At 41.2% G+C, this 25,440-nt stretch overlaps 2 protein-coding genes across 4 annotated transcripts in view; both read left to right on the forward strand.

Moving 5' to 3' along the window:
• The first annotated feature begins 4,251 nt into the window (after positions 1 to 4,251).
• On the forward strand, positions 4,252 to 14,411 carry LOC309878385 (tumor necrosis factor receptor superfamily member 10B-like). The gene is made up of 10 exons (XM_082760809.1): positions 4,252 to 4,318; positions 5,421 to 5,514; positions 6,342 to 6,473; positions 6,671 to 6,782; positions 7,377 to 7,450; positions 8,157 to 8,252; positions 9,215 to 9,246; positions 11,996 to 12,328; positions 12,796 to 12,844; positions 13,661 to 14,411. Exons 1-10 carry the CDS (start codon positions 4,289 to 4,291, stop codon positions 13,954 to 13,956), a joined length of 1,248 nt encoding a protein of 415 aa, XP_082616935.1. The 5' UTR covers positions 4,252 to 4,288; the 3' UTR covers positions 13,957 to 14,411.
• Positions 14,412 to 14,594: 183 nt separating this feature from the next.
• The window catches only part of CARS1 (cysteinyl-tRNA synthetase 1), a 33,099-nt gene continuing 22,253 nt past the window's right edge, over positions 14,595 to 25,440 (forward strand). For 2 of the 3 annotated variants that reach the window (XM_082762166.1, XM_082762168.1), the window contains exons 1-6: positions 14,595 to 14,672; positions 19,670 to 19,915; positions 23,377 to 23,468; positions 24,300 to 24,388; positions 24,724 to 24,820; positions 25,282 to 25,380. In XM_082762166.1, coding sequence (XP_082618292.1) covers positions 14,648 to 14,672; positions 19,670 to 19,915; positions 23,377 to 23,468; positions 24,300 to 24,388; positions 24,724 to 24,820; positions 25,282 to 25,380 — 648 coding nt within the window. In that variant the 5' untranslated portion in view covers positions 14,595 to 14,647. The remainder of the gene's footprint in view (positions 14,673 to 19,669; positions 19,916 to 23,376; positions 23,469 to 24,299; positions 24,389 to 24,723; positions 24,821 to 25,281; positions 25,381 to 25,440) is intronic. The other variant, XM_082762167.1, reaches the window with a different exon arrangement.

The following is a 25,440-nucleotide window of genomic DNA, read 5'->3' on the forward strand; positions in this document are numbered from 1 at the left end:
AATGCTTCAGCAAGTCAGCACATCTCTGGCTTGTCAGCACAGCCTTCCTTGTCAGACATGCCCCCCTTTGGGACCATGTATTCAAGTTACTGCAAGGAGCCTCTCTTCTTCTGTGGGGATATTTACATGTCAGGTATGTCATATATTCTGGGTTTGAGAACATAGTTACTAGAAGAAAAAAAAAAAGTAGTGCTGAACAGGAAGCCATTACTAGGTGTAAGGAATGTTTCGGCAATTCGTGTCAATAGAGGGCTTGAAGGGTAAACCTTGAGCCTCTGATACCTGGGGGGGGTCAGAATAACTGCTAACTGTTGTGACTATTGCATGGGACACTATGCAAGTCTCTGACATCTGGACAAGAAATTAAGGAGAAGGGGAAAGCTGATAGACAACTAAAAGACAAAGCTTGCATGGGACGCTGCGGAAGTCTCTGACATCCGGCCAAGATGGACAAAGGAGAAGGACAAGGAAAAAGCCTGGGAGGAAGACTACGAGCCTTCAGCACGAGAGACCCCCAGAGGGACCCCCGGAGACTGATACACATGTGCCAGTGGGAGGGTTCAGATTCCAGGAACTAATTATAATAACCCTGCCTTATAGGGCTAATGTTAAGATATTGGGATAGTTTTAGAAGCACTAAACATAAGGATAAGGCAAGAATGATTCGATTTTGTATGATTAAATGGCCAAAAGAACCCTTAAGACCCCCCCCGTGTATCTTGGCTGATATTTGGGTTCACGGAGGACTGGGTCTGTCAGGCTTTGAACATTTATGTTAATAGTAGAATACCCGTGGATCCGGAAGAGAACAAGTATGCTGCAGCCTGGTTGGGACTAACGGAATCGCCCACCATTCCTATATTTAATTTAATTACAAAAAGGAGGATGAAAAAGATAAGGAGGAGAGGGAGTCCCTTGATAACTTGCCTCCTCCATATAACCAACCTTAGAAAATATTTAAAGAAGATTAGGGGTGTCAGGGGCTATACCTTCTGGGGACCCAAACATCTACAGAGCCCTTGCTAAAGTTATTAATAGGTCCCCACAAAGAAGAAGTTTGATTTCTGGTAGATACAGGGGCCGAAATATTGACTATTCAGAATATACCAAGGGGACTCAAAAAAGGGAAAAAGCAAATGTCTGTGGTAGGGGCAAAAGGGGAGTCTTTCCCTGTGTCAATATTAGAAAACGTTGAGGTGGAATCTGAGACCTATGTGGATCTTAATGATCTCTTGCTTGTTTGCTTGTTCCAGAAGCAGAATATAACCTATTGAGGAGGAATTTGATTACCAAAATGGGCTTAAAGCTTATAGGGGAAAATCGGAAAATCCTGTTATATACATTAACAAAAGAAGATGAGGGCGATATAGATCCCCGAGTATGGTATAAGGAAGGGGAACTAGGAAAGTTGGAAATGGAACCCCTAATGGTAGAAATAACAGAACCCCAGAAACCTGTAAGAGTAAAACAGTATCCCATTCCATTAGAAGGAAGGAAGGGATTAAAACCAGTCATAGACTTGCTATTACAAGGAGGGTCTTTAGAACCATGTATGTCCCCCCATAATACGCCTATATTACCCGTAAATAAAGCTGATGGGACATTCGGATTGGTCCAGGATCTAAGAACTGTAAATCGAAGAATGGTGACTAAATTCCCAGTAGTGGCAAATCTTTAAACACTATTAAATTATTTGACCCCATGTTGTGGTTTAACCTGGCTGGCAGCTAAACACCACACAGTCGTTCGCTCACCCTCCCCCCTCCCTCTCTGGGACGGGGGAGAGAAATGGGAAAGTGAAGCCTGTGAGTTGAGATAAAGACAGTTTTTTAAGACAGAAAATAATAATAATAATAATAGTACTAAAAATAATAATGTGCACAAAACAAGTGATGCACAATGCAATTGCTCACCACTCACTGACCAATGTCCAGCCTAACCCTGAGCAGTCCCAGCCCCCCTCCCCCAGCTAGCCACCCCTATATACTGTTTAGCATGACGTCAGATGGTATGGAATACCCCTTTGGCTAGTTTGGGTCACTTGTCCTGGGTCTGTCCCCTCCCAGCTCTTGCTGCACCCCCAGCCTGCCCATTGGCAGGACAGAGTGAGAAGCTGAAACGTCCTTGGTTTGGGGTAAGCACTGCTCTGCAACAATTAAAACATCAGCACGTTATCAGCATGTTATAAGACCCTTGTACATTTTTTTTTTTTGTCACAAATACAAGGAAATCAATTTGGAATAAAATTATATGATGATCTGAATAGAGTCAAATGATCTACTGATGCTTCCTTAGCCGGGGGTAGTGCCAAAAAATGGGGAGAGAATTAATGGCCTCCTGAAAAAATCACACAGCATTATGGACCAGCTACCTGGAACCTGAATGAGGTAGTATCTACCTCATTCAAGAACCTATTTAGAATTTGAATCAAATAATTAGGTTGCAAGCTGTCCTCAAAATTGAAACTAATCAAACAGCGACAGCTTTGGATCTTTTGGCTGATCAATCCACCCAGATGAGGAATGCTATCTTTCAGCATAGAATGGTTTTAGGCTATTTACTAGCAGAAGAAAAGGGAGTGTGTGGAAAGCTGAATGATTCTAATTGTTGTTTACAAATTGATGATAATGGAAAGGTGGTTAAACAGATAACAAAGGAAATTAGACAATTAGCCCATGTCCCAGTACAAACTTGGAAGGGTATGGATTGGGATTTGTTTTCATGGCTGCCTGGTGGACCATGGGTTAAAAGGATGTTATTTTTATTTTTATGTGGTGTAAGGATGTTATTATTTATTTCTTGTATGATACCTTGCTTTACATTATTGATACACCAAATAATAAATAGTACCCAATTTGTGATGACTTCAGTAGAGAAGAAAGGTGATGTGTCAATAATGATGCTTAAACTGATGAAATCCAGCTGTTACTGGCAAAAGTTGAAGAAGAGACACGAATTGAGACTATTAAAAGAAGATGAGGGATTGTAAGGAATGTTTCAGCAATTTGTGTCAATAGAGGGCTTGAAGGGTAAACCTTGAGCCTCTGATACCCTGGGGGGGGTCAGAATAACTGCTAACTATTGTGACTATTGCATGGGACACTATGCAAGTCTCTGACATCCGGCCAAGATGGACAAAGGAGAAGGTCAAGGAAAAAGCCTGGGAGGAAGACTACGAGCCTTCAGCATGAGAGACCCCCAGAGGGACCACCGGAGACTGATACACATGTGCCAGTGGGAGGGTTCAGATTCCAGGAACTAATTATAACAACCTTGCCTTTTCTAGAAGTAGTAATGAATATGTATTAGCCTAGGAGCATAAAAACCAGCCACCTGATGTAATGTGTGTGTGTGTTGGAGGAGCCCAGACTCCCCGTGCACCCAGCACTGTTTGCTTGCCTTTTATTGACCCCATAAATAAATCTTATAAAGCTAAATTGTCTCAGAATTCATAACACTAGGTGAATGTTTAAAATTCTTTGGATCCTTTCCATTTTACAAAACTGTGTGCCCACAGGGATTTTACTAGGACTTGTTACTGCAGTCAAATAAACCAAATGTTACCAAGAGAGGAGCGGTTCAATGAAAGAAACTATTAACCTATATAAACTAATTACGCATCAGCAGAAGAGAAGTATTTACTGCCACAAGGGATTAAAAATAATCCTAAAAGGAAAATTCTCTGCATCCTTGTGCTATTAATTTTAATCCAATTTCAACATCTGGAGGTGAATGTTCCTACGTGCATGTTATGTGCATGCAGAGGATGAAAACTTTTCTTGAAGAAACTCATGGCTGTTGCTATCTCTCTCAGAGCAATACCTGCTGTTGAAAAAAATTAGAAGTCTTTGGAGGAATAAGAAAACCCGGTTATGCAGCCAGTTTGTGCGGGTTTTTTTTTTGAAAAATTCCCCTTCTGCCCTCCTTTTTGTGGTCAGCAAGTAGCCCTTTAGAAGCCAGACGTGAGCTCTTGGGTGGAGCCGAGCCGTTTCCTAAAGTTTCCTCTTGCTCGCTGTCGGCATGAAGCACGCCACCAGAATATGTACTACCGCTCTATCCTCACTTCTATCCTCTTTTCCTCACTTTACTCGCAGTGGGGCCACTCCCTTCTGTGCTACCTGGCTGCCCGTCTTGCCTTTGCAAATCAGCGCTTCGGCAAAGGAAAAGGGTGGCAGGCAGCGGGGCAGAGCGGGGGCGGGACGCCCCGGGGCGGATAAAGGGGCGGTGGCACCACCTCCTGCTCCGGGCGAGCAGCGGCAGCGCAGGGAGGAAGCGCTTGGGTGCCGCGATGGGAGGCAGGGCGGTAGGGCTGCTGCTGGTGAGTGCGAGACCCGGCCCCCAGCTCTTTCTTTTTGGGGTGTATGGGGAGGGGAGAATCTTCCTTCTCTGGGAGCCGGGCGTCCTGCCCCGTGCGGCTTTCCGCCTTGGCTTCCAGCAATCACTTTGGGAACTCGCTTTTACTTCGTACTCGCCGAGGGTGCGGGGTAGTTCGCAAAGTGCTCCTAAGCCTCGGGAGGCGAACGGGGCCGGGGCGCTCACCGGGTCGCGGCTCTGCTCTCCGTCGGGGGAAGGTCTGGGGGCAGCAGCCAGTCTGAAGAGCGCCGCCGTCCCGCTTACCAAGAGGGTGGTTTTGTGAACCCCGCCGTTACCGGGCAGGCTTTGAGTGTCCCGCGAGGAGAAAGTGGGAAGAGCGGAGCTGCGGGCGGGCGAGCTCTAAATCCGCTGCTTACGGGGCAGAAGTGGAGCTGCTGCCTTCCTGCTGCCGTCCCCGGGCCCAAACGCGTTGTGCCCGGGTGCCACCACTGCCCGGGGCCGCCTCTCCTTGGCGCTTCGGGCTACCATGGTCGCACAGGATTTCTTTCAAAAAGAAAGAAAAAGTTTCTCTCTTTTTTTTTTTTTTTTCTCCTCCTGGTGAGCCTGTAGTTAGGGTAAGGTTGTTGCCGATGACTCATTCACTTGTCTTCCGAGGACGATTAGAGCCAGTGAGAAACGTGTGGAAATTCCTTGGGCGTATCCGTTTTATTTTTTTTCTCAAAGGCGGACTTCGACTCTTCTAAGATAGGCCGAGGGTGAGTGGAACAAATCCCTCGCACCAGGCAGAAACCTCAGCCTCTGGAATTTGCTTGTAGTGAGTTAGTGAAAAGAACAGAAGTTAAAATGGAGCTGGGGGACTTGGGCAATAATTTCCTGAAACGTTTCAGCTGCTGCTCTGGAACCGTGTGGTGCTGCTCTAACTCATCCTTTGTGATTGTAATTACTGCTGTGAACAGCGCACTTAGCAGAAATTAGTTTGGGTTTCCTTTGTGGCTTCCCATGAACACCTGAATACGTTTTCAAGTCTTTACAGGAACATCTCCCCAAGATTGCTATCCTGTCCTGGCAGGTTGAATCACTTAAACACCTGTCTGTCTTTGCTGTAGGTTACACTGTTGATAATGTCTGGAAACAAAGCAGAGGACTGTGGAGAGGAAGAATACTGGCACAAAGGTCTCTGCTGTGTCTTGTGCCCGGCAGGTAAGACTTTAGACAGACAGTCTCCATGCTCCCCATCTGAGGTGGTTCGTTGTTGTTAGACTCTGGCTGGTGGAATTGTAAGCCCAGTTAATGCTGTGATGGCTTCTTGGTGCTGGACTCCATTTTAAGTGAGAGCATTTTGCGTAATACACTGTGAGCGATATCTTGGCAGCTGTTCAGAAAACCTCTGCCTGCTCTTTGAGATGAAGAGTTCAAAGTCAGGTTGCTTTTTGTGTTTTGTGGCTCATGATGGTCAGTGAGCCCAGGGGAATTTTGATTTCCTCTGGGAGAGTTTGGTATGTGGAACTTTGCTTTGCTGTGTTCTACCTGCCTTGTTCAATGTGTGCAGTGAAGTCTTCTTTGTGCCAAGAAGTGCACTGGCCTTGGATAGTATCACAAGGCTATCTGTTGTATTTGAAGAGCCTTCAGATGAAGAAGGGATCTGCTTGTTACTCTTTTTTTTTTTTTTTTTTTTTTTTTTTTTGTATAAGCAATTCTCTCCATGTCTGCCATACACCCCTTCCAGTGAGGTGGTGCTGGCTGAAGAAGTGACACTGAGCTGCTGCAGTGAATCCTGTGTGCTTCCTGGTGTGTCCCAGTGCAGGCCTGCCTGGCTGCCTTCTTTGCCACTGCCCCTTGTCTGAGCAGCAAGCTCAGGTGTGCCTCCTGGGTGTGCTGCGTCACACAAGTTCCCGTGTGACATACTGCTTCCTTGCAAGGAAGGGTTGGACTTTGACCAAAATGGTTTTATTTTTGTAACATCTTGTGGTAACTTGTATGCTACAGAATACCTTGAGAGTGCTGCTGCTGGTTCTTCTCTTCCACAGGTACCTATGTTTCTCAGCACTGCACTACTCCACACTCAAAAGGAAGCTGTGTCTCTTGCACCAAAGGGGAAGACTACACTGCTCATGCAAATGGCTTGGATGAATGCTTGCTGTGCAGACAGTGCAGAGATGGTACCACAGTTTCATTGAAACCTTAACCCTTGTGCCCTGAATTTAATGCAGAAAGCCTGCTGCTCTTTTTTTGCAATTCTGGTTATTGAGAATAACAAAGTTGGGGGAAAAATGTTGCCTTTATGGCCAGGGTATAACTTAAGCACAGTTGTATAGAGCTATAACTTTTATACTAATTTTTTAACTCTTACTTTTAGATCAAATAACCTTGAGAGCCTGTACTCCCACGCATGACACTGAATGCCAATGCAAACAAGGATATTTCTGCCCTGCTGAGGGCTGTGAAATATGTCAAAGATGCAGTAAAACGTAAGTTCAATAATGAACATAAGCAACTCCTTTCATTCTAGTGAACTTAAGAGCTGTGGCCCAATGTGTGTTAATACCTACCACATCACTTCAACTGTATAATTCCCTCAAAGCCAAATAGCATTATTCATGTATTTAAATTCTAAATGTCAAAATACATGAGGCTGAGATCCAGATGATACAGACCTTTGGTTCCACTGTGCTTGTTGCTTATGCCTGTGTGCTTACATGCGTTGTGTCTTCAGATTAGCATTTCCCCACATGCACAATTGAATAAGCATTGTAGCAACCACTGCAGAACTTCAGGAGGTAGAACCACTTGTTGAGGAAAACTCATTATGCACAAATAATGCATCCACTGCATGTGTTGTTGGTGTTTGGTTGTTCGCTTTTTTTTTTTTGCTCCACTTAAAGGCTAACATATATAAGCTGTTTTGCTTCTACTTAATCTTATGAGGTATTGGGTTATTTAAAAGGTGCATTTCTAACAAATCTGTTCATGCATGTTCGTGTCTCTAAGCTCTGCCTGAACATGAACAGGTTTAGTATATCACTCTAGAAATGTTGATACAACTGTTTTGCCATCCACTTCAGGTGTCCAGAAGGGAAGGAAATCATGCAGAATTGCAATGCTACGATGGACCTAGGATGTGGCTTACCTGATCAAGGTCTGGAACATAAATACCACATGGCTTGGTCTGTTGGGTGTGTGAATTCTGGCTAATAACACAGAAACAGTCTGTAAAAACAGTGGTTTGAACTTCTTCTGTACCATACTTAGGACATTCTGTATTAAGTAATTCCCAGACCAACACAGAAGTTCTCAAAGGGGTTGGGGAAGACAAAACCATCTTAAACTTCACCTCAAGCAAAAGAGCACTTACCTTGGTGAAAAGCTATATGTATTGCCAGAGTTTTCAGAGTTGCAACATCCTCACTGTTAAGTTAGGACCAGCACAAGCATCTCGTTGTTGTTTAGCGTGTCTGAGAAGCTGTGTGTAGTGTGACTTCCCTCTTCTGCTGACTAGAGAAGGAAGGAATAGGCCCTACCAACACTATAGCACATCAACCTGCTATCCTTCGCATACGTTTTCCACTTAAATATTTCTCTTGAAAGCCTTGTAGAGTTTGCTTTGCAGCTCTGTACAGAATCCCGCACTGCTACTGGGATAACAATGTGCAATGCAAACCAGTACTTGGAATCAGGTCAGTTGGTAGTCCCAGTGCCTTTTCTAGGACAGGCTAGCTGGGTCCTTATACTAGTGTGGAGTTTAGGTTGTTCTATAGTGTGGCAGGGAAGAATTGTACTTCAGGATGTCATGTGGGGACTACTTCAGTATTTCAGGCACTGATTTTATTCCTTTTCCTTTGCAGGGAACACTTCTCTTATTTGGATTTTTGCAATTATTTCAGTGGTTCCTGTTTTGGTGGTGGTGGTGTTTATATTTAAAAAGCTGAGACGTGATAAAGGTAACTTTTATTGATTACTACTCATAAACTTTCCAGAACTAGGCAGAGCATGCACTAAGACTATTGTTTCGGTGTCTCTTCATAGAGGATCTGTTTAATAGATAAGCTCCCACTTGTTTAGCCTGTGATTCAGTTAAGTAACTCTAGTAAGATGGAGACCAGTTTTGTTCAGTAAATAAAATGAATAAGCTTTAACTGAACAACTCTGGCCTTAAAGACTAGCATAGGGTCCTTTAAAATGAACCTCCACACACCTAATTGCATTGTATTGGCAAAGAGTGAGGAAAACCCTGTGCATGAGCTTAGATGTGTGAGACAAGAAGTATCAACTAATTAGATAATTTTTCACTCATTGTATTTGGCTGTAGAGTATTTTTTTTCAATATATCACTGCCCTTGCATCATTTCAGTCTCTTAATGTGAATGTTAGGTTGGTTAGCCCTATATGAATGCACATAGTTGTGTGGTTTTTTTTAGTGAGGATGGATATCTTCTGCTGAGAAATACTTTTTTTCCATTACTGCATACTAGACTATTTTTGCAACCAATTTAGTTAGATGATATTGGAAGCACTTCTGAATTTCAAAGGTAAACTTTGTTCAAATCATGACTTACTGCATGTATTGCAGTCAAATTTTCTGCCTCATTTTGTATTGCAATAGCCCATGAGAATGCTAAGAAGCATAGGCTGGGGAGGTGCAGGAATTGGGAATCCTTTCTTTTGAAAGAGGGGCTTAAAATCCAAACTGTATCTTCATGTCTATATTTCACAGTTTCACTGTGTGACGGCACAGTGTTTCCACTGTAGGTGGAAGCTAGGGGACATTTGGACATTTCAAGGAACTAAATGGCTTGTAGCAGACCTTTCAATTTGTGTAAAGAAGTTCTATGTGTAAGTCTTGTATGAAATTTAATTTGCAGCAGTTCCTAGTAAGTCTCCTAATGTTAATCTTATTTTTCAGCCACTTCACCTGACAAAGTAGAAAAAAGCCTGGTAAGTATATAATGGATACACTGTTTTATCTGAAAGCTTTGTGCAGCTAAGCTGTTACAGCTTTTAATTATTGTCTTGCTGTAGATGTCTGGTAGGGTGTGTTCCTGAGATGTAACAAGCCCTGATTCACATAGGGCCTCATGCAGTACTTATTTGTACGCATCCAGTGGAATTGGCCTCTCTAGTACTTGTATTGAAAACATTACAGAGCCTGTGGCCAAAATGTTTTGAAAGTGGAAAAATTGAGATGAAGCACCAGCTTTCACTGCGAACTTTGGCCAAGTGGTGCCTTGATTCAACTAGTTCTCTGCTGCTTCAGGCTTATAATCCCCAGGGAATGACAGCTATCAACTTCCTGTGTGATGCTTCATACAAAATGCAAGGAAAGCTACAATACTAATCCTTAAGATTACTTCTCTTGATCCAGCAGACAAAGTGACAGTGTCCTGCCTTTAAACTGATATCTCAAGCTACAGACCAGGACCTTGTAGTCCAATGTCTTTATCACAGGCTGTCCCATAAGTCAAGGGGCTCAGAGAACACTAGTTCAGAAGTATATCCTGAAAAGTGTTTACCATGCTAAGGCTGACACATGTTTCACTGTTAAAGCTAGGTTTACCCTGGCCTCTTGTGGTCAAAGACTACTTCAGAATCTTACAGTTACACATGGTCAACAACACCCTTAATATGCTCCAGCTTTTTGGGCCACCCCTGAAGCTGTCAGGCAGTTGGACTTCCATGATCTTTGTAGGCCCATTCCAACTGAACTATTATTGCTAGTCTTGTATTTAGCAAGAGGAAGCTAGACTAGTTAAGTACTCCTGTATTTAGCTTTTCTATTTAGAATTTATAGTCTTAACTGCTCAGCAAGGCAGAAATGAGCTTGATCTTCTGACTGGTGTAGTTAATCATGCATACCATCAAGTTCTAAAATATCTTTTGAAGATAAGAGATCTTTAAGGACCCAAAGTCTTCTCATAACACATGTAGCACATCCTTCCCCTGCTACTTTCCTTGTTCCTCACCCAAAGCAAGTAGTACTCTGTGCATGAGCTCGTCTAATTTACCAGTAAAATAGTTCAAGCAATTAAATGTATTTTAACTCACATATTTGAAAACCGAAGGAATGGTGCTGAAAAACCAGTTAAAAACTTTACCTTAAACTTTTCTCTCTTTTTAAGGTCCATAAGTGGCTCAAATATCTGAATCGCCCATTGGGTTTTGTTGGGTTGTCTCTTTTCCCACATCCTGGCCAGATTCACAGTGTTTCATATATTCATAGAAGCTGATGAAGGAACATGACAGAAAACCTGGTCAGAGTTGTGTAGCATAGGAATAGGTGGACGCTACATTTTGAATAAACTGTAGTAGAAAAATATAATCACAAATGGTGCACGGTGACATTTAGCTCTGAAATAATAATACTACCACAAAATACTACTATCATGAACTTAAGTTGTAATACCTGTGTACTTGTGCTACTGTAACAGTTTATTTGGAGAGTTGCATTCTGATATGTTCCTGAGACCAGTTACTTTGGCACCAGCATACTGTCCTTCCAAAGAAGTACCAGTGAACTTACACTGCTGTAAAATATATATATTGCTCCTATGTTATTTCCACACTGCTGTAAAATATATATATTGCTCCTATGTTATTTCCTTCCAAAGTTGATCAGTTACATTAGCCATGCTGTAAACCTTCAGTCACTAGGTTACCTATTTAAGAACTGTCCTGTACAAATCGAAGCAGCTTGTTTAACCAGTTTGCACCCTCAAAGTGAATTCAAGGAGAATGGTGTACAACTGTGTGCTGAGTGGGGTAGTGTCATATCCCTGCCTACCCATGCTGGTGACATGGTGATGTCACATATGGGTCATTGACCTTGTGCAAACAGAAATCACATGGGCTTATGCAGGAACTGCACCTTAAATTCAAGTCACGCTGCAGAAACAGTCAATACTTGCCCTTACTTTCTACTTCTAAAATAAATAATAATTAAAAAAAAGCTGCCTAAAACTTTCCACTTTCAACATAAACTGATGTTCTAGATATATCCTGGTTTGCTTCATCCTTGCACTGTTCTTTGTGGGTCACCATCAGCCTGAGGTGAACTTCATGGCATAGGCTTATTTAACGTATTGATATACTGGAAATGATGCTTCCCTCCCTAAAGCTATGTAGTGTACTCTGATACTCACTTTGAACAAAGCTGATTGTGTGAATTTGAGGAAAAGTAATTAAGCAAAAAACAACAAACAAACACAAGTTCATACTTTTACATGGAACTGATACCACTCTATCAGCTCAGCAAAAGCTCTGAGAGCATTAGCCTTCACACAACAACGGGCTTGAGGTCACTGTTAACAAGCTGCTAGGTCAGCTTGGCTTGGGTGCACCACAGCAACTTAATTCCTTCCTGCCTTAGCAGTAGTATGTACTTCCAGACCCAGAGATGTTGCAAGCACTAATGCATGCCAGTGGAAACCTTGAGGAAAAAAATTGTTTGTTGTGGGGGTAGCCTGTGAGCCTTACCACATAGCCTGGTGGGAGCAGAACAGCCAGCAAGATGAAGGTTTAGGCTTTGAAACCATTTGAAAGTTGTGGCTTCTACATGTTTTTCACCTTGACAAATCAGCAGCTCTATTACTTCTTTGACATCTGGTGATTTCAAGTATTCTGTTTCCTAAACTGTTCTTGAAGACCTACCTATGAAATATCTCCTAAATAATTTTCTTTTTCTTTACAGGCATCTGAGGGTAGTGCTGAAAGCCTATTTTTATCAGAAGTGACAACTGAAAATAATGCAGATAACCCAGATGGTGAAAACTCTGTTAGGAGTCCAGAGGACCAGGAACAAGCTAGTGTTAATTTGAATGTAACATGCCAATCACCAGAGGAAAACAGTGTTGCGCCTTCTGGGAGGGGCACAATCCTGCAGAGTTTGAGGTGTTCCATACAAGATTGGTGGAAGAAGATCACTTCGGACACTTCATTATCTGCAAAAACTGGGCCGAATCCTGCTTTTTACCAGAATGCGCAATCTAAAGGATTGAGTGCTAGGATGCCAGCAAATCCTATGGTAAGTTGGGGGGAAAAAAATCTCATAGTATGTTCTCTAATATGTGTAATTTGAGCTGATTTCTTAACTATTCCCTGAGTAATAGATGGTGGGATAATAAGAAATAGGAACCTTTTGTCTTAAAGATATGATAGATATCTTTATAGATATCCCAAGATATCACACACAGAGAGTGATATCTTGGGAAAGCAGACTTCAGTCCATCATTTAATGTGCTGTGCCTCTCCCATCTTCCCGTTCAGTATTGACCCAGAAGCCATTCTTTAGCAATAGCACCAAATACATTGTTTTGTTGCTTCACTTACAAGTTAGTAGCACAGCTGTTCTCAGCTGTACTGTGCAATCTGACCTGCCCCATTATTGGCATGTGTATTATGAAAGTAAACTATCAAATAGCTCAGGAATAACTTTTAAGTGAATCAAGTGTTCTGGCACGCTAGAAGTAATGGTCCAACTTTGTATTACAGGTACGAGAACAAAAATATCAAATAACTGTTAAAGATCTCTCTCAAAAAGGTAAGCATCCTATAAATGGTCAGTACTTTGATTTTTTTTTCTTGTTGACTTTAGTCTATATAAGCAACAGAGTGATTTGCGACTATTGCTTAAAGATATAAGGCTTTCAGTTAATTGTAAAATACACTGTAACACGATTATTACTGCATTTAAGAAAAGTTTCAATCACTGTGATGATGGATTGATCTACTTTAAAATATGTCTTTTCTGGCAGTGTAATGCAGTCATGCTTTTAAGAATAAGCAGGGTACAGAATTTGTTTGCATGTTTTAAACAAGTCTGTGGTGCAGCAGTGGGATACTGCCTTAATGACTGAGGTGTAGGTCAGAACAGGAAGTCTTTCTGTCAAATCTCTGCTAAATGAAAGACTGCATCAAAGCCATGCATGCGTACTAGTAACTAATATGTTGATGTGCTGAAATGGCCAAGTGATGGGCTTTGCTAATGCTGGTCTTGCTGTGGCAAAACTGTACTGTTAGCTGAGTGAGGTGGTTAAAGGCTACTGTTGAGTAGCCTTATTAAGAGTAAGCAGAAATATGCAGTCCCCAAAACCACCTTTACTGAATGGTGTTTCATCTGAAGAGACTACTTCTGAGATATGTAGAGTGGTATCTTTAGCTTCTTAAGATAAATAGGGAACCTATTTGTCCTTCTGCTTCTTAAGTCCCAAACCTAGCCTTGCTGCTACTGTTTGGTCTGCACATGTGTTTGCTAAAAAGTAATTGGAAAATGTGTATATTAACTGTGGAAAAAAAAAATCTGTATTTTAGAACCTAAACTAAGTGTTTTCTTTTTTTTTTTTTTTCCTCTCCCCAGAACTGAGAGATTGCTTTTGGGCTTTCATAAAAGAAGTACCAGTGAAAAAATGGAGGCGTCTTATGAGAACTCACCTGAAAGAAAATGATATTGATAAAATTATTTATGACTGGCCTAATGACACAGAAGAACAATCTTACCAGATGCTTCTCATCTGGAGAAACACACTGGGAGAGAAACAATCTATTATAAAGTTACTGGATGAGTTAAGGTATCTAGATACCAAGGCTTACGATAATGTAATGAACACTTTAACAAGTAATAACATTGTAAGTAAAATAGTAGCTACAGATTAACATTTTCAATTAACTTAAGAAATGCTCCTGTATACATATATACAAACTTCCTATAATTAAGGATGACAAAAACTGCTCACAGAAGTGGCAGTGTGGATGTGATGCCCTCACCATCCTCCAGGGAGTCAGAAGCGATTAAGTCGATGCTTAATCGTGACACAAGCTCCGTTTGCAACTTTGACTAAGGTGCTTTTTGAGTTGTACTGTATGAAACTCAAGCCCTGGACGGCAAATTGGGAGCAAGAAGCTTCAGTTTGCATTTCCTTCACGAGGCTGTGAAGAAGGACCCTTCCTCCGTGTGCTGTATGGACCTGGGCGCTCTGCGAGACCAGAGCGCCTGCTGTTGTTTTTGACAGAACCGCATTTTTGTTTACGAAGTAATCGCGTTTTGTTTGTGGTGAGAGCACGCGGTATGCGAAGAAGCGTTCTGTTTCTGAAATAAAAAGTCTTTAAAAGCAAAAAACTGAGGCTGGCTCGGGGGCAGTGGTCGCTGAGGCGCTGCCTCAGGGGCTAAAATGGCGGCGGGCGAGGTGAGGCGACGGCACGGCGCGAGGCGGCGGCTGCCGTTACCGCGGTGACGGCGGGGAGGCGGTCGGAAGTAACGTAGAGCGGGCGGGGCGGGGCGGGGCGCCGCTTCCGGGCACGCTGTTGCATCAGCTCGGCAGCGAGAGAAGGAGGAGGAGGCGGCGGGATGGCAGCGGCCGCGGCTGAGCCGGGTAAGGCGCGGGGCCGGGGCGGTGGGGCCCGGTGAGGCGCGGGGAAGCGCCCGCCGGGGCTGTCACGGCGCCCTGACGGCGGGGTGATGTCACGGCCGGCCGCTGTCAGGGCGTCAGGTGGGCGCCGTGACGTCACGCGCCGGGCTGGGGGGGGGGGGGGGGGGCGTTTGCCCTGGGGCGGTGTCGCTCTGGGGCGCAAAATGGCGGGGGGCGGCGGGGCGCGAAATGGCGGCGGGGAGGGGGACGCGGGGCTGCCGCTCAGCGCGGGCTCCCTGAGGCGGGGGGCGCCTGCTGCCGGCCGGCACTGGGGCTCCCCGGCACCTGCACTATTCACCCACTGTTCTCCTTATCTCTGCCTGTTCTCCCCTGAACTCGGCTCTGAACTTTGGCTTTTTCCAGAGATTTTTTTTTTTTTTTTTTTTTTTTTTGTGGCCGTGTTTTAATGACGGGTTGCGCTGCCTTCCATATGGAAGGAGGGCTGGGGTAGTCCTGTAATTTTTGGCACTACTGTAGCAAATGGGAACTTGGCGTACCAGTCGTACAAGTGTGAAATACCATCATGGTGTGTAAGGGTTTAGACATTTCTGTCATTCCTGTTAAGGATCTGTAGATTCAAAGATTTTGTCCCTTTTTTCTATGTGCTTATCGCAGGTAATGTTCCTGTGCAAGAGAGTCCAAAAATACTTGTATTTTTCAAAGGACTGTCTTCCTCAGATGTATCATCAGTATTTTGTTTAAGGGGTGTTAGTGGGAGGACACCAAAGGCTCATTTCAGGAGTACTTTAAGAAACGTTTCAGTTAAACTTAATGGGCAAGTAGCCATTGGATTGCAACTATTGCATTTGGTTTCAGTTTGGGAGAAATGAAAGTGGAACGAGGGGGGCCGAGGTGAACAGGACTGAGAAGCCCTTCTGTGGCAGGCTACTCCCATCTTAAAAATCCTAGTTCTGCTAAAAGCCTCTTGATCCCACTGTGTGAGTCTTGAAAAGTCCTCTTCTTTCTCTCTAGTTTCGAGCCATAACCTATTCCCCAGTTTAAGACCACAGTAATATTGACACGTTACAGTTATCTCTTATTAATCGTTTTGTTTTGCGAAAGCCTGGTTGGAAAAGAAATTTATTTACTCTGATGTCAACTCCTTCAAGGAACATAGCTCTTTGGAAGAACGTTTTCTTTTTCATTTTCAGGTTAATAAAAGAGAACAGTTTCCATCAAATTTGATACTGTGTAGGTTTCGCATTGTCAACTTTGAAAGCTGTTTTATTTACAAATAAAATGCAGAAACAATCTTATGCCTTTGAGTCTGCGTGTTGCTGCAGTCTTCCAGACAAATTCCTAGTGTCCTCCAGCAGTCAACAAAGCATTCTGTATATGGAAGGAAGAATGTGTGACAAATTATATTGTCCAAACTGTGCACTGGTAATTACTGTATGAGAACTGTATTAATGTCTGCAGTGGAATTTTTTGGAAACAACATTTTAATGCTGGGAGAGTGTCACATTAGTAATATTCATTCTTGGGATTTTTGAAGGTTATTTTGCTCCCTCTCCAAGACTCATGCTCGGTGCTTGTTTTCTGAATGGGGCTGCCCTTGAGTGATGTCTTGGTGTCTTTGGATCATTCCATTCACGTTAGTTAACAACGAGCGTTATGCAACAGCTTTGTGGTACTCCTGCTTTTTTTGCTGTCAGGAAGACACTTCCTAATGCTGTTGAGTAGCAGCAACTGTAATTTTTGTTTTAGGAGGAAAGAAAAAAGGATGATTCAAGAGAGAGGCTGATTTTTAGCCTAGTTTCCTAAAGCAGGCGGGCTAGGAGACTTGGTCCTATATGGTCCACTAACCCTTCTCCCTCAGTAGCTTTTGAATCCATCAGTTGGTATTAAATTCAACAGTGGGATGCCTCTTTGAATGCGGTTGCCAGACTGAGCAAAGGTGGGTTGGAGATATAAGAGAGGCTGGAGATACTGAAGTGTATGGGGAGAGGGGATGAAGCACTTAAGAGACACCAGGAAATTTCTTCAGTTGGAGTGTGTTACGAATTAAAGGTACTGTGAGACTCATGGGCAGGAATTGAGTGTGCAGGATGTAAATCACAGGAAAAAAAGCTGTGGATTTTCTACTCCTGTTTTTAGTAGTGATATCAATGAAGCTGGAACAGACTTCTATGTAAAGATAATTTTGACTGAGTTCTTTCACATAAAGAAGTGACACTACCTCCCTGTGGTTTGTTGCCTTCCAAATACAGTGCTGCTGTATTCATTCTTTCTTCCCAGGAGAATGCCCTGTGGTTCAGAAGAAGAGTTTTTGTTCTGTTAGTGCAATCCAAGTCGGAGCTACTCACATGAATGCCAGCAGTGGGAATGATTTTGTTCTCTATATATTGAAATGGGATGCTCGCATTGGCACTGATCACTCAGCACTTTTTCCAACACAGCAGATGTGCTTGTATTTCTCAGTCTGACTGGAGCGTAGCTGAGTACAACCCTGCTAGCTGTATGCTGGTTGTCATGGTTTGAGAAACAGCCATCAGTTTAGAAAAGGAAGTTTGGAGCTCAGTGGAGCCTGTGAAACCAGCGTGGGGAACTCATATTTGTGCAGAAAGCTTGCTGGGAGCTCGAGACTGTTGTGGCCCAGCTGCTGCAGCGCCCTGAGAAACCCTCCAACATCTGCCCAGGTGTGCTCGTGCTGCGTGGCTCTTGCCCGGTGTGTAATCACAGGCAGGGAGTTCGGGATGAATTTGAGTCAGTGATCCGTCTCAACAAAAAGACATCCTCCTATGAGGTCCCCTGGGCTAACTGGTTTCTTTGATGTGTTGCACTTTAAAGTCTGCTGCTCTTACACCGAGACATAACGTCAAACTGTATAATTTCAGGTATTAATGCATACGCCAAGAGTGTTCAAAGTAATTTTGTCTGCTCTGCTTATCAGGGCTGAACTGGTACCAGCGATCACAGGCAGTGTTTGCTACCTCTCCTCACTAAATGTAGCATGTATAGGTTCTGTCATATTTCTTTTATTTGTGTGTTAGTTTGTACAACTTCTCTTTTAGATCGGTTTATAGATGTGGTTGGAAAGCACTTATATTGTTTCAGATACACTGAGTTGCTTCCCATTAGCAGCCTGGAGTATGATTAATGGTCATAATAACCCTAATAATACTTTGCCAGTGGAGGGTTGCTTTCCTTGCAACTGATCTTTAAAGATCTTTTCTTTGAGATACAGTTTCATTTCTGCACAGATTATTCCTTCAGTATTTGGGGGTGGGAGGTGGGGGCTTTTCCCTCATGATTCATGGATGCAAAATTCACGTATGTCTTAGGTTTCTGTAGTTAATGAACATAACAATTTCAAACTATTTTATGTGTATAAACATGTGAAGTCCTGTGATGATAAACATCAGTAAATATTTAGGAAACTGAACAGTTTATAGTAAAATTAACTATGTGAGCCAAAGCTGAATCCTGTTCAGCTGGGTAAGACTAGCCCGTAAGGTCTAGCCGTGAACCATTATTTACTCTTTATTCCTTATTTTTAATGAACAATTGCATGGATAGCCCTTAAGAAGGATCGAGAACTTACATAAATCTGATTTGGCATTAGTGTATGAATCTTAAATATCTTTTGTGACCTTTTGATTTTATTTTTTTTCTATCACTGTTCATTTATTAGTTCTGCTTACCTCTAAAGTGATATGCCACTTAACTTAGTAATGCTCAAGAGTCAAACACAAATGTACTTGCTATCTAGCTGCCATTTCCCTCTTATCTGAGTTCCTGTTCTCCTTGAGAGCAGCTGTTTAATTTTTACTAGGATGTTTCAATTGATTTCCATATGGGAAATGGGCTGCTCATAAAGTCCTAAGTGATGATATCGATGATTTATATAACCATCTCTTCCCCTGTCCCTGTTCAACCTTCCCTTTCTAAGAGCACCTCCAGTCCTTTGGTATGCAGAAAAAGGTGTTTACCAATGCAAGAAGCAGCACTTGTAACAGCGGTTCCTTATGGGCTTTGGGAGCAGGGACAGGTGTTCTGATACTGCCACTCTCTCACATTATTGCACTATGTCCTTGACTATGTCTTAAATTACTCTCTTGGCTGACTACCCAAGCAGGACATTGGTTTAATGTTTACTTTGCTTTGAACATCAACGGAGTTACAGATGTTGAATCACCGTAGGGAAAAACCAGTGTTAGGCCTTGTACCCACTGACTTGCACAAGACGTGCTATTACTGTGAGCATCCCTACCAGAACCCTTCGGCTGCTTCCTCCATAGGAAGACGTTCCTGCATTTGCAAAGAAGAGGAGTAATTAACCCTGCATTGCCTGTGTACCAAAGAAATCATGGCGTTAAAAGACCGTGAGGGAGAAGCATGTTCTAATATCTTGCCTGTTCCTTTCCTTCATTGTATTCTCTGAGTGTTACTCATGCCTCTGAGGAGAGAGGGTGGTCGAGGAGAAATGTGGGGTTATACAGCAACAGCGTAAGTGTTCGCAGTTGTTGGAGCAAGTGGGAGTAACTTGATGTGGCGCTGGGAGCTCACATGTTTGCACCAGTCCTGTAAAGACTTCAGGATGTGCTCAGCTCAGTAGAAGTATCCACAGCCTATCCGCAGCATATAATACTAATTATATGTAAATATTTGCTGCATGAGTGTTTTAGCAGCATGGAAAAGAGACTTGTTAAATTTGTTGTGCATGGAGATTTTTCTCCACTTTCAAGTAGCTAATATTCCTTCATGAAAAGGACCTGTGCTTTTGTCCTTACTACTTTTGTAAAGACTTCTCCAAAAAACTTACCATGGTGTGAACATAATCCTATTAATAGGAAATATCTAGTTGTTCAGTGTCTTGTATTAAAAATATTTTCCTCAAATTTCTTGTCAGTTGCCAGAGCTAATTTAGAGGGGGTGATGTATAATGTAAGGATATATTTTGGTCATGGAATCTCCTTCTTTTAATGCTGACCAAATGTCCTGTGCCTCTGTCTTTACAGCTTCCAGCTACAGTTTTATTCTGAGCATTAGTGAAGAGGAAGCCAGGGTGAAGGCTTTGAACGAGTACCTGAGCACTCGTAGTTATATCCAGGGGTTCACATTTTCACATGCAGATGTGGAGGTATTCAGAAAGTTTTCGGGGCCACCTGTGGACCAGTATTTCCATGTTGTCCGGTGGTACAGACACATAGAAGCAATCTATGATGGCAGCAGTGAAAAAAATGACCCTTATAAACTTCAAACAAGTGAGTAATATGAAATTGATGGCCAGGCTATAGACTAGCTGACATTGTATTGATTTTTGTTGCTGAGCAGTCCTAAAAGTTCCCTTTCATACTCTTGCACACTTTACAATTTGACAATCCACTTGTATTCAAGCTTATTAAATTCTTCTTGCATACTGTTTCTGTGTAATACTCGGATCCTGAACTATTTGAATGTTACAGCTCTGTTTCCACATCTGATTTTAAAATTCTTCAATATACAGAATTTGATTATTTGTGTTTTCTTTAAAAAGCTAGCTACTGAATAGTAACTGGGTATGTGGGTTTTGCTTTGTTGCCTAAAATATCAGGATTTTCTCAATCCACTTTTTTTTTTTTTCCCCCCTGTGGGAGTAACTAAATAGTTCTTGTATAATGTTCAATTTCATAAAAAAGTAAACTGCATGCTGCTTCTTAAGGTTATTTTATTAAAACTGATTTTTTGGAGGTTCTTAAGACTTGAATGTTTGGGTTTCTTTTTTTTTTAACCTTGGTAATTTAGGGATTGCTGATGATTTCAGGAAATACTAACCGGTTGATCTAGGTTATTGAGGAAGCATGGGTACTGGCATTTTTGGGAGCTGCATCACTCCTGCCATGATTTCCAGTGAGCTAGCCTAGCTTCATTACTTTATAGTGAGACCCATCCTCAGGGAGTCATGAAATAATTAATAATAATAACACAGAGCTGTTGTATAGTGCTTGCAATATCTGTAAATGAATGCATAATGTGTTTGTCATTTTGGCTGACAGTTGACTAATATTTCTCCAATGCCATCTTCTTACACAGTGTCATCATATGCGTTCTCAGTTCCTAGCAGACCAGCAGTTAAAATCAGACTGCTGAGAGTAGATTTTGTGTGTGCCTGCATGTGTTTGTGCTGGCTATTGATTTCCTTCCAGCAGGGAAGGGATCTCAGCTGTACTGCTGGCTCTGGTAGCAGATTTAACACCACTAACTATGGTTTGTCTGCAGAATGTTTGTCATGGATCAGGGTGGGGCAACCAGAGAAAAGGCTTCAGTTTTTCCTGTCCACAAAATCTGCAGTGTTAAGTCTCTCTTTCTGAAGAGCTGCCTCATTAGCTTTCTGATTTTCTGATCTGTGCATATTTATCCAAAGTCCTGAGATGGTGTTCTGCAATGTTCAGGATGAAATAATGCATGGATCCACCATGCTTCTAAAGCCTTGGATATATTAACAGTATTTTTTTGGATGTATCTGAGAGCCCCAGAGGTGGGTTAGAGCAAATGAACCTCAGTTCAGCCATGGGAAGACTACTGCGGGCAGGGATGCCTTTGAGCAGACTAAACAGCATGCCTTTACTTTGCCCTGGGTATCCATGTGGATATATAAAACATGCATATATCCATATCTGTATATCTGTATGACACTTAAATCACAAACTGAGACCTTTAGGGGTCAGTTATCCTTTTGTTGTTGTTGTTGTGAGCTTGTTTTTTTCCTTGTGTTCAGTGCGGTTGTAAGGAAAAAAAAGCTTTAGTGACTTATCTTTTATTAGACTAACCCACATAGGCTTCCTTCCCTGAGGGAAACATTAGCCACAATTAAGCATACCAGAATAATCTTTGTAAATCAAAGAGTAAACAAATCCATACCTTGGTCTGATTTATGGATAGACGTCTACTGCACTTGAACTGTTCTGGTCAGTAACATACCATAAACTATTTAGAATAAACACACATTTCTGTGGATCTGTAGCATGCAAATTAAATGAACTCCTTTTCTACTTTTTTTTTTTTTTTTTTCTTATTTAGGCAGTTACTCAAAAAAGGATGATGAGGAAGAGATTATTTATTTTTTTTTATACCATGGAAATGTATGTTACTTGTAGGTTTTCTGTCAAAATTTTAATATGAGGATATTAGGGAAACAGAATTAATGAATAGCATCCTGAAACAGGATCAGAAAGGAAATTTTGTTGTCAAAACAAATAGTTTGTATAATATTTTAATTGCGGTTAAAATGCCTACCATGAGAATACCTGAAGGCAGTACTATATGTATTAGCCTAGTACCTTTGGTGTATCTTTAAATTTCCTGTTTTGCTTCCATTCCAGGTTAATGTGAGGATTAGTTTAACATCATTACAGCTGCAAGCAGCCCTGTGCATACCAAACTGCAACTCTTTGACAGATGACATGCCCATACTTTCTTTGAAAACACGTTTAACAATTGTGTTAAAAATTGAAAAGAAAACAAATGGAAGAATAAGCCTGCATGTTCCCAAACTGTTCGTGCAGCAGAGTAGAAGAGCTGAGAGCAGCAGCACAAAAGGGATATGCCACCTTCCCAAAAATAAACTGAAAAGTGTCCAACATCCGCCCACATACAGTGTGTTTCATGTTGAGTGAGTCTTCAGTGTTTTGAAGTGTGGTGCTTTGGCTTACTGTCCTGCCATCTAAAATGATGGTTGTGATGAATTAAAATAAACCCTTTTAGTTCTGTGGACACTGATTTGTTGAAATCGGATTTTTTCTGAACACAGTTATCACAGTGATGTTCACGCAGAAAAAAGCCAAAGGAAAAAATGAAAAAGTTGCAAAGAATACTTTTAAATGTAGCGATGAAATATAAACTTTCTGTTTTGACAACACTTTACTTTTGCTTTGTAATTTGTGTTACACTATTTGTGTATGTGTAACATTGTTTAAGAAATTCTACTAAGTTAAAAAGTATCAAACTTCTGTTCCTATTTAGGTAAAAGGCAGTTTTCAAAATGTTGAAATTCCCCAAAGAACAGCAATTACAGTTCTTCCCATCTCTTTTGAATATTATCACTGATTACCCAGATTTTTATCTGTTCTCCTTAATGGCAAAATTTAACCTGCCGATGAATTGGAACATATTTGTGGTAAATGAGAGCGCTCAGAAATGCCTTGTGTACATAGCAACCACCTATGATTAAAAGCTGAGGCTCTTTCTAAACCTTTTGGTCTTCTCTCCCTCTCACGCTAAGTACACAAACTCTGTCAATATTGGCTCTAGAGATTAAGTCTGGTCTCTGGAGATTTTTTTTTGCAAATTCTCTGTATGATATCTATATGCCATCACAGTATAGATGTCAGAAGCATTGCAGAAAGCCCAGGACTGCTATAACACTTTATTAGTGTTTTATTAAGTTTCAAAGCTCTTGTTAATGCTTTGACTGATTGCACGTTCTCACTTTTACACCCTTTTCTTTACTGTTGCTCGAATCAAAGGTAATAGGTGTGTCAAGGCAGAGGGTGGAAAATAAGTGATTGAAATCTTTTAGTGGCTTTAGCTCTAACAAAAGTAGTTTGGATTACTAAGACTGGAGCTGTTTTGTATAATTTATATATATATTTTTCTTTTGAACTAACTTAATGATGTGATAAGATGGAAATGTTGTACTGTAAAACTGTTTATATTTTCAGTTCTATTTAAATTGTTTTTTCTCTAGGTAAAGGCAAGCGTATGCAGCCCCCCTGGACTCCCCCTGAAGGGACAAAACATTCTAGACTCTGCCTCTACAACAGCCTGACTCGCAATAAGGTGACTAAATGAAAGAAAAATGAGGATCTTCTTAAAAATGCAAACAGAGGATTAATCAAATGTTTGCTTCTTAAGTGTCTTCCTTATTAGTACACAGGTTTCTGGGGTTTATTCTGTGGGATTCTGACAAGCAGGTGAAAGAAATGCTGCCTCGGTCAAGTGTGTTTGCTGAGGCAAGTGCTACAATATACACAATAAATATACAAGTGTGTGTATGCATGTGTGTATTGCTTAATATGTAACATGCAATAGCAAGTTATCATGCAAAATAGCCAGTGGTTCAACTGTAAAACACGTAAGCATAAGCAGTGTGAACAAAATAAAAATCATAGTTTCTTTCTTTAGATGTCGCTTGTGTAAAAAAAATCTTGCAAATTATATTATTGTAATACAGAGTGGTAAAACCTCCTGTGGCCTTGGCTGAAGGTTCTTGGGGGAAGAGAGGAAATATTAGGAATAATAATGTCACACAGTATGTTATATCCAAGAATATATGAAATGGCAATACTGTATAGCCTTTTTCAATGCAAAAGAAAGCCTGATCTTCCCTTGTGAACGCAGCTTGAACAATGGCCTACCTAATCCAAATCTTAGTAATCTAGTATCTGGATAGATAAGAGTGCAGATAACAGGGTGTGGTGGCTTATGTTCTCTTTTAAGTGCTAGCGATGATCTTTTCTTACAGTAAAACTATGAGTGGAATAAGATTTGTTTTTTTAAAAACAAAAAAATATAATCCATGTTTTTCATGTTCTGATTTTCCAAATGTGGTGTTTTTGGCTGAAAGCATGTCTTCAATTCTTACTCACTGTACCATCCCTTTCAATTAAGGAAATATTTCAGCCGCAGAATGGAAAAAAGGTGACATGGTATTGTTGTGGTCCAACAGTATATGATGCTTCTCACATGGGACATGCCAGGTAATGTAGTTGCTTATTTTGATAAAAGTAATAACAGCTCTTGATAGAAGTAGTAACAGCACGTATAAGTAAGCAAAGATTAAGGAGAAAAGTGTACTTTATTTAGATAAGTGTATTACTGGACGATGGTCTTGTTAGTCTCAATGATCAAGATTTAAGGTTAGAAGCATATTATGGTATGTCATGGTGTGAGGGAAAACTTGCTGGAGGATGAGGGAGAGTTGAAACTGCTATAAAATTGTTGACAGATATTGAAGTAGTTTTTGCATGGAATAGAACCACATTTGACGTATTCACTAAACACTAAAACTAATTTTTGTTGCTGTTGTTTTTAGATCATACATCTCATTTGATATCCTGAGAAGAATCCTCAGGGATTATTTTAAATATGATGTTTTCTATTGTATGAATATTACAGATATTGATGATAAGGTAAGGCCTGTTTAAGTTGTAATCTAAAATACTGTAGTTTGTGCATGGAAGTCAGAGAATCATGTGTAATTGCTATTTGGAAAGCCAAGATGAATAATATACTTACTGAGATGTATTTTGTACACAAAGTCATTGATTTCTGTGACTCTCCTCTGCTAGCAAACTACTCATACATAAACGAGTGTTGTTATAAATTATGAAGAGTAAACATTTTATGAAGATAACTTGTTTATTTGCCTTTTTCACTGTCTGTTGTTGACATGCATAATTAATTCTGTTGAGCTAGCTAATTAACTATATATGGTGTGTTTAAGTTGTATTACTGCTTGTGGTTCTTGCATCTTGTTAAATTTGTGTGGATCCTTAAAAGCTTTTTATATCTAATAACATTAGATTTTATTTGTGTTTTCTATAACTATTATCCTGCTTCACAAGAATATTTCCATATTTCTGCTTTGTAGATCATCAAGAGAGCAAGACAGAATTACCTTTTTGAACAGTATAGGGAGAACAAAATAACATCAGCTCAGCTACTTGAAGATGTTAAAACTGCCTCAGAGGTAGGCTCAATACTTAATCCCTGATAGTGTCTTATGTTCTTACTCAGTAATATAGCAAAG

The sequence above is a fragment of the Aythya marila genome (genome assembly GCF_965140915.1).
Source record: "Aythya marila genome assembly, chromosome: 5".
Classification (NCBI taxonomy): Eukaryota; Metazoa; Chordata; class Aves; order Anseriformes; family Anatidae; genus Aythya; species Aythya marila.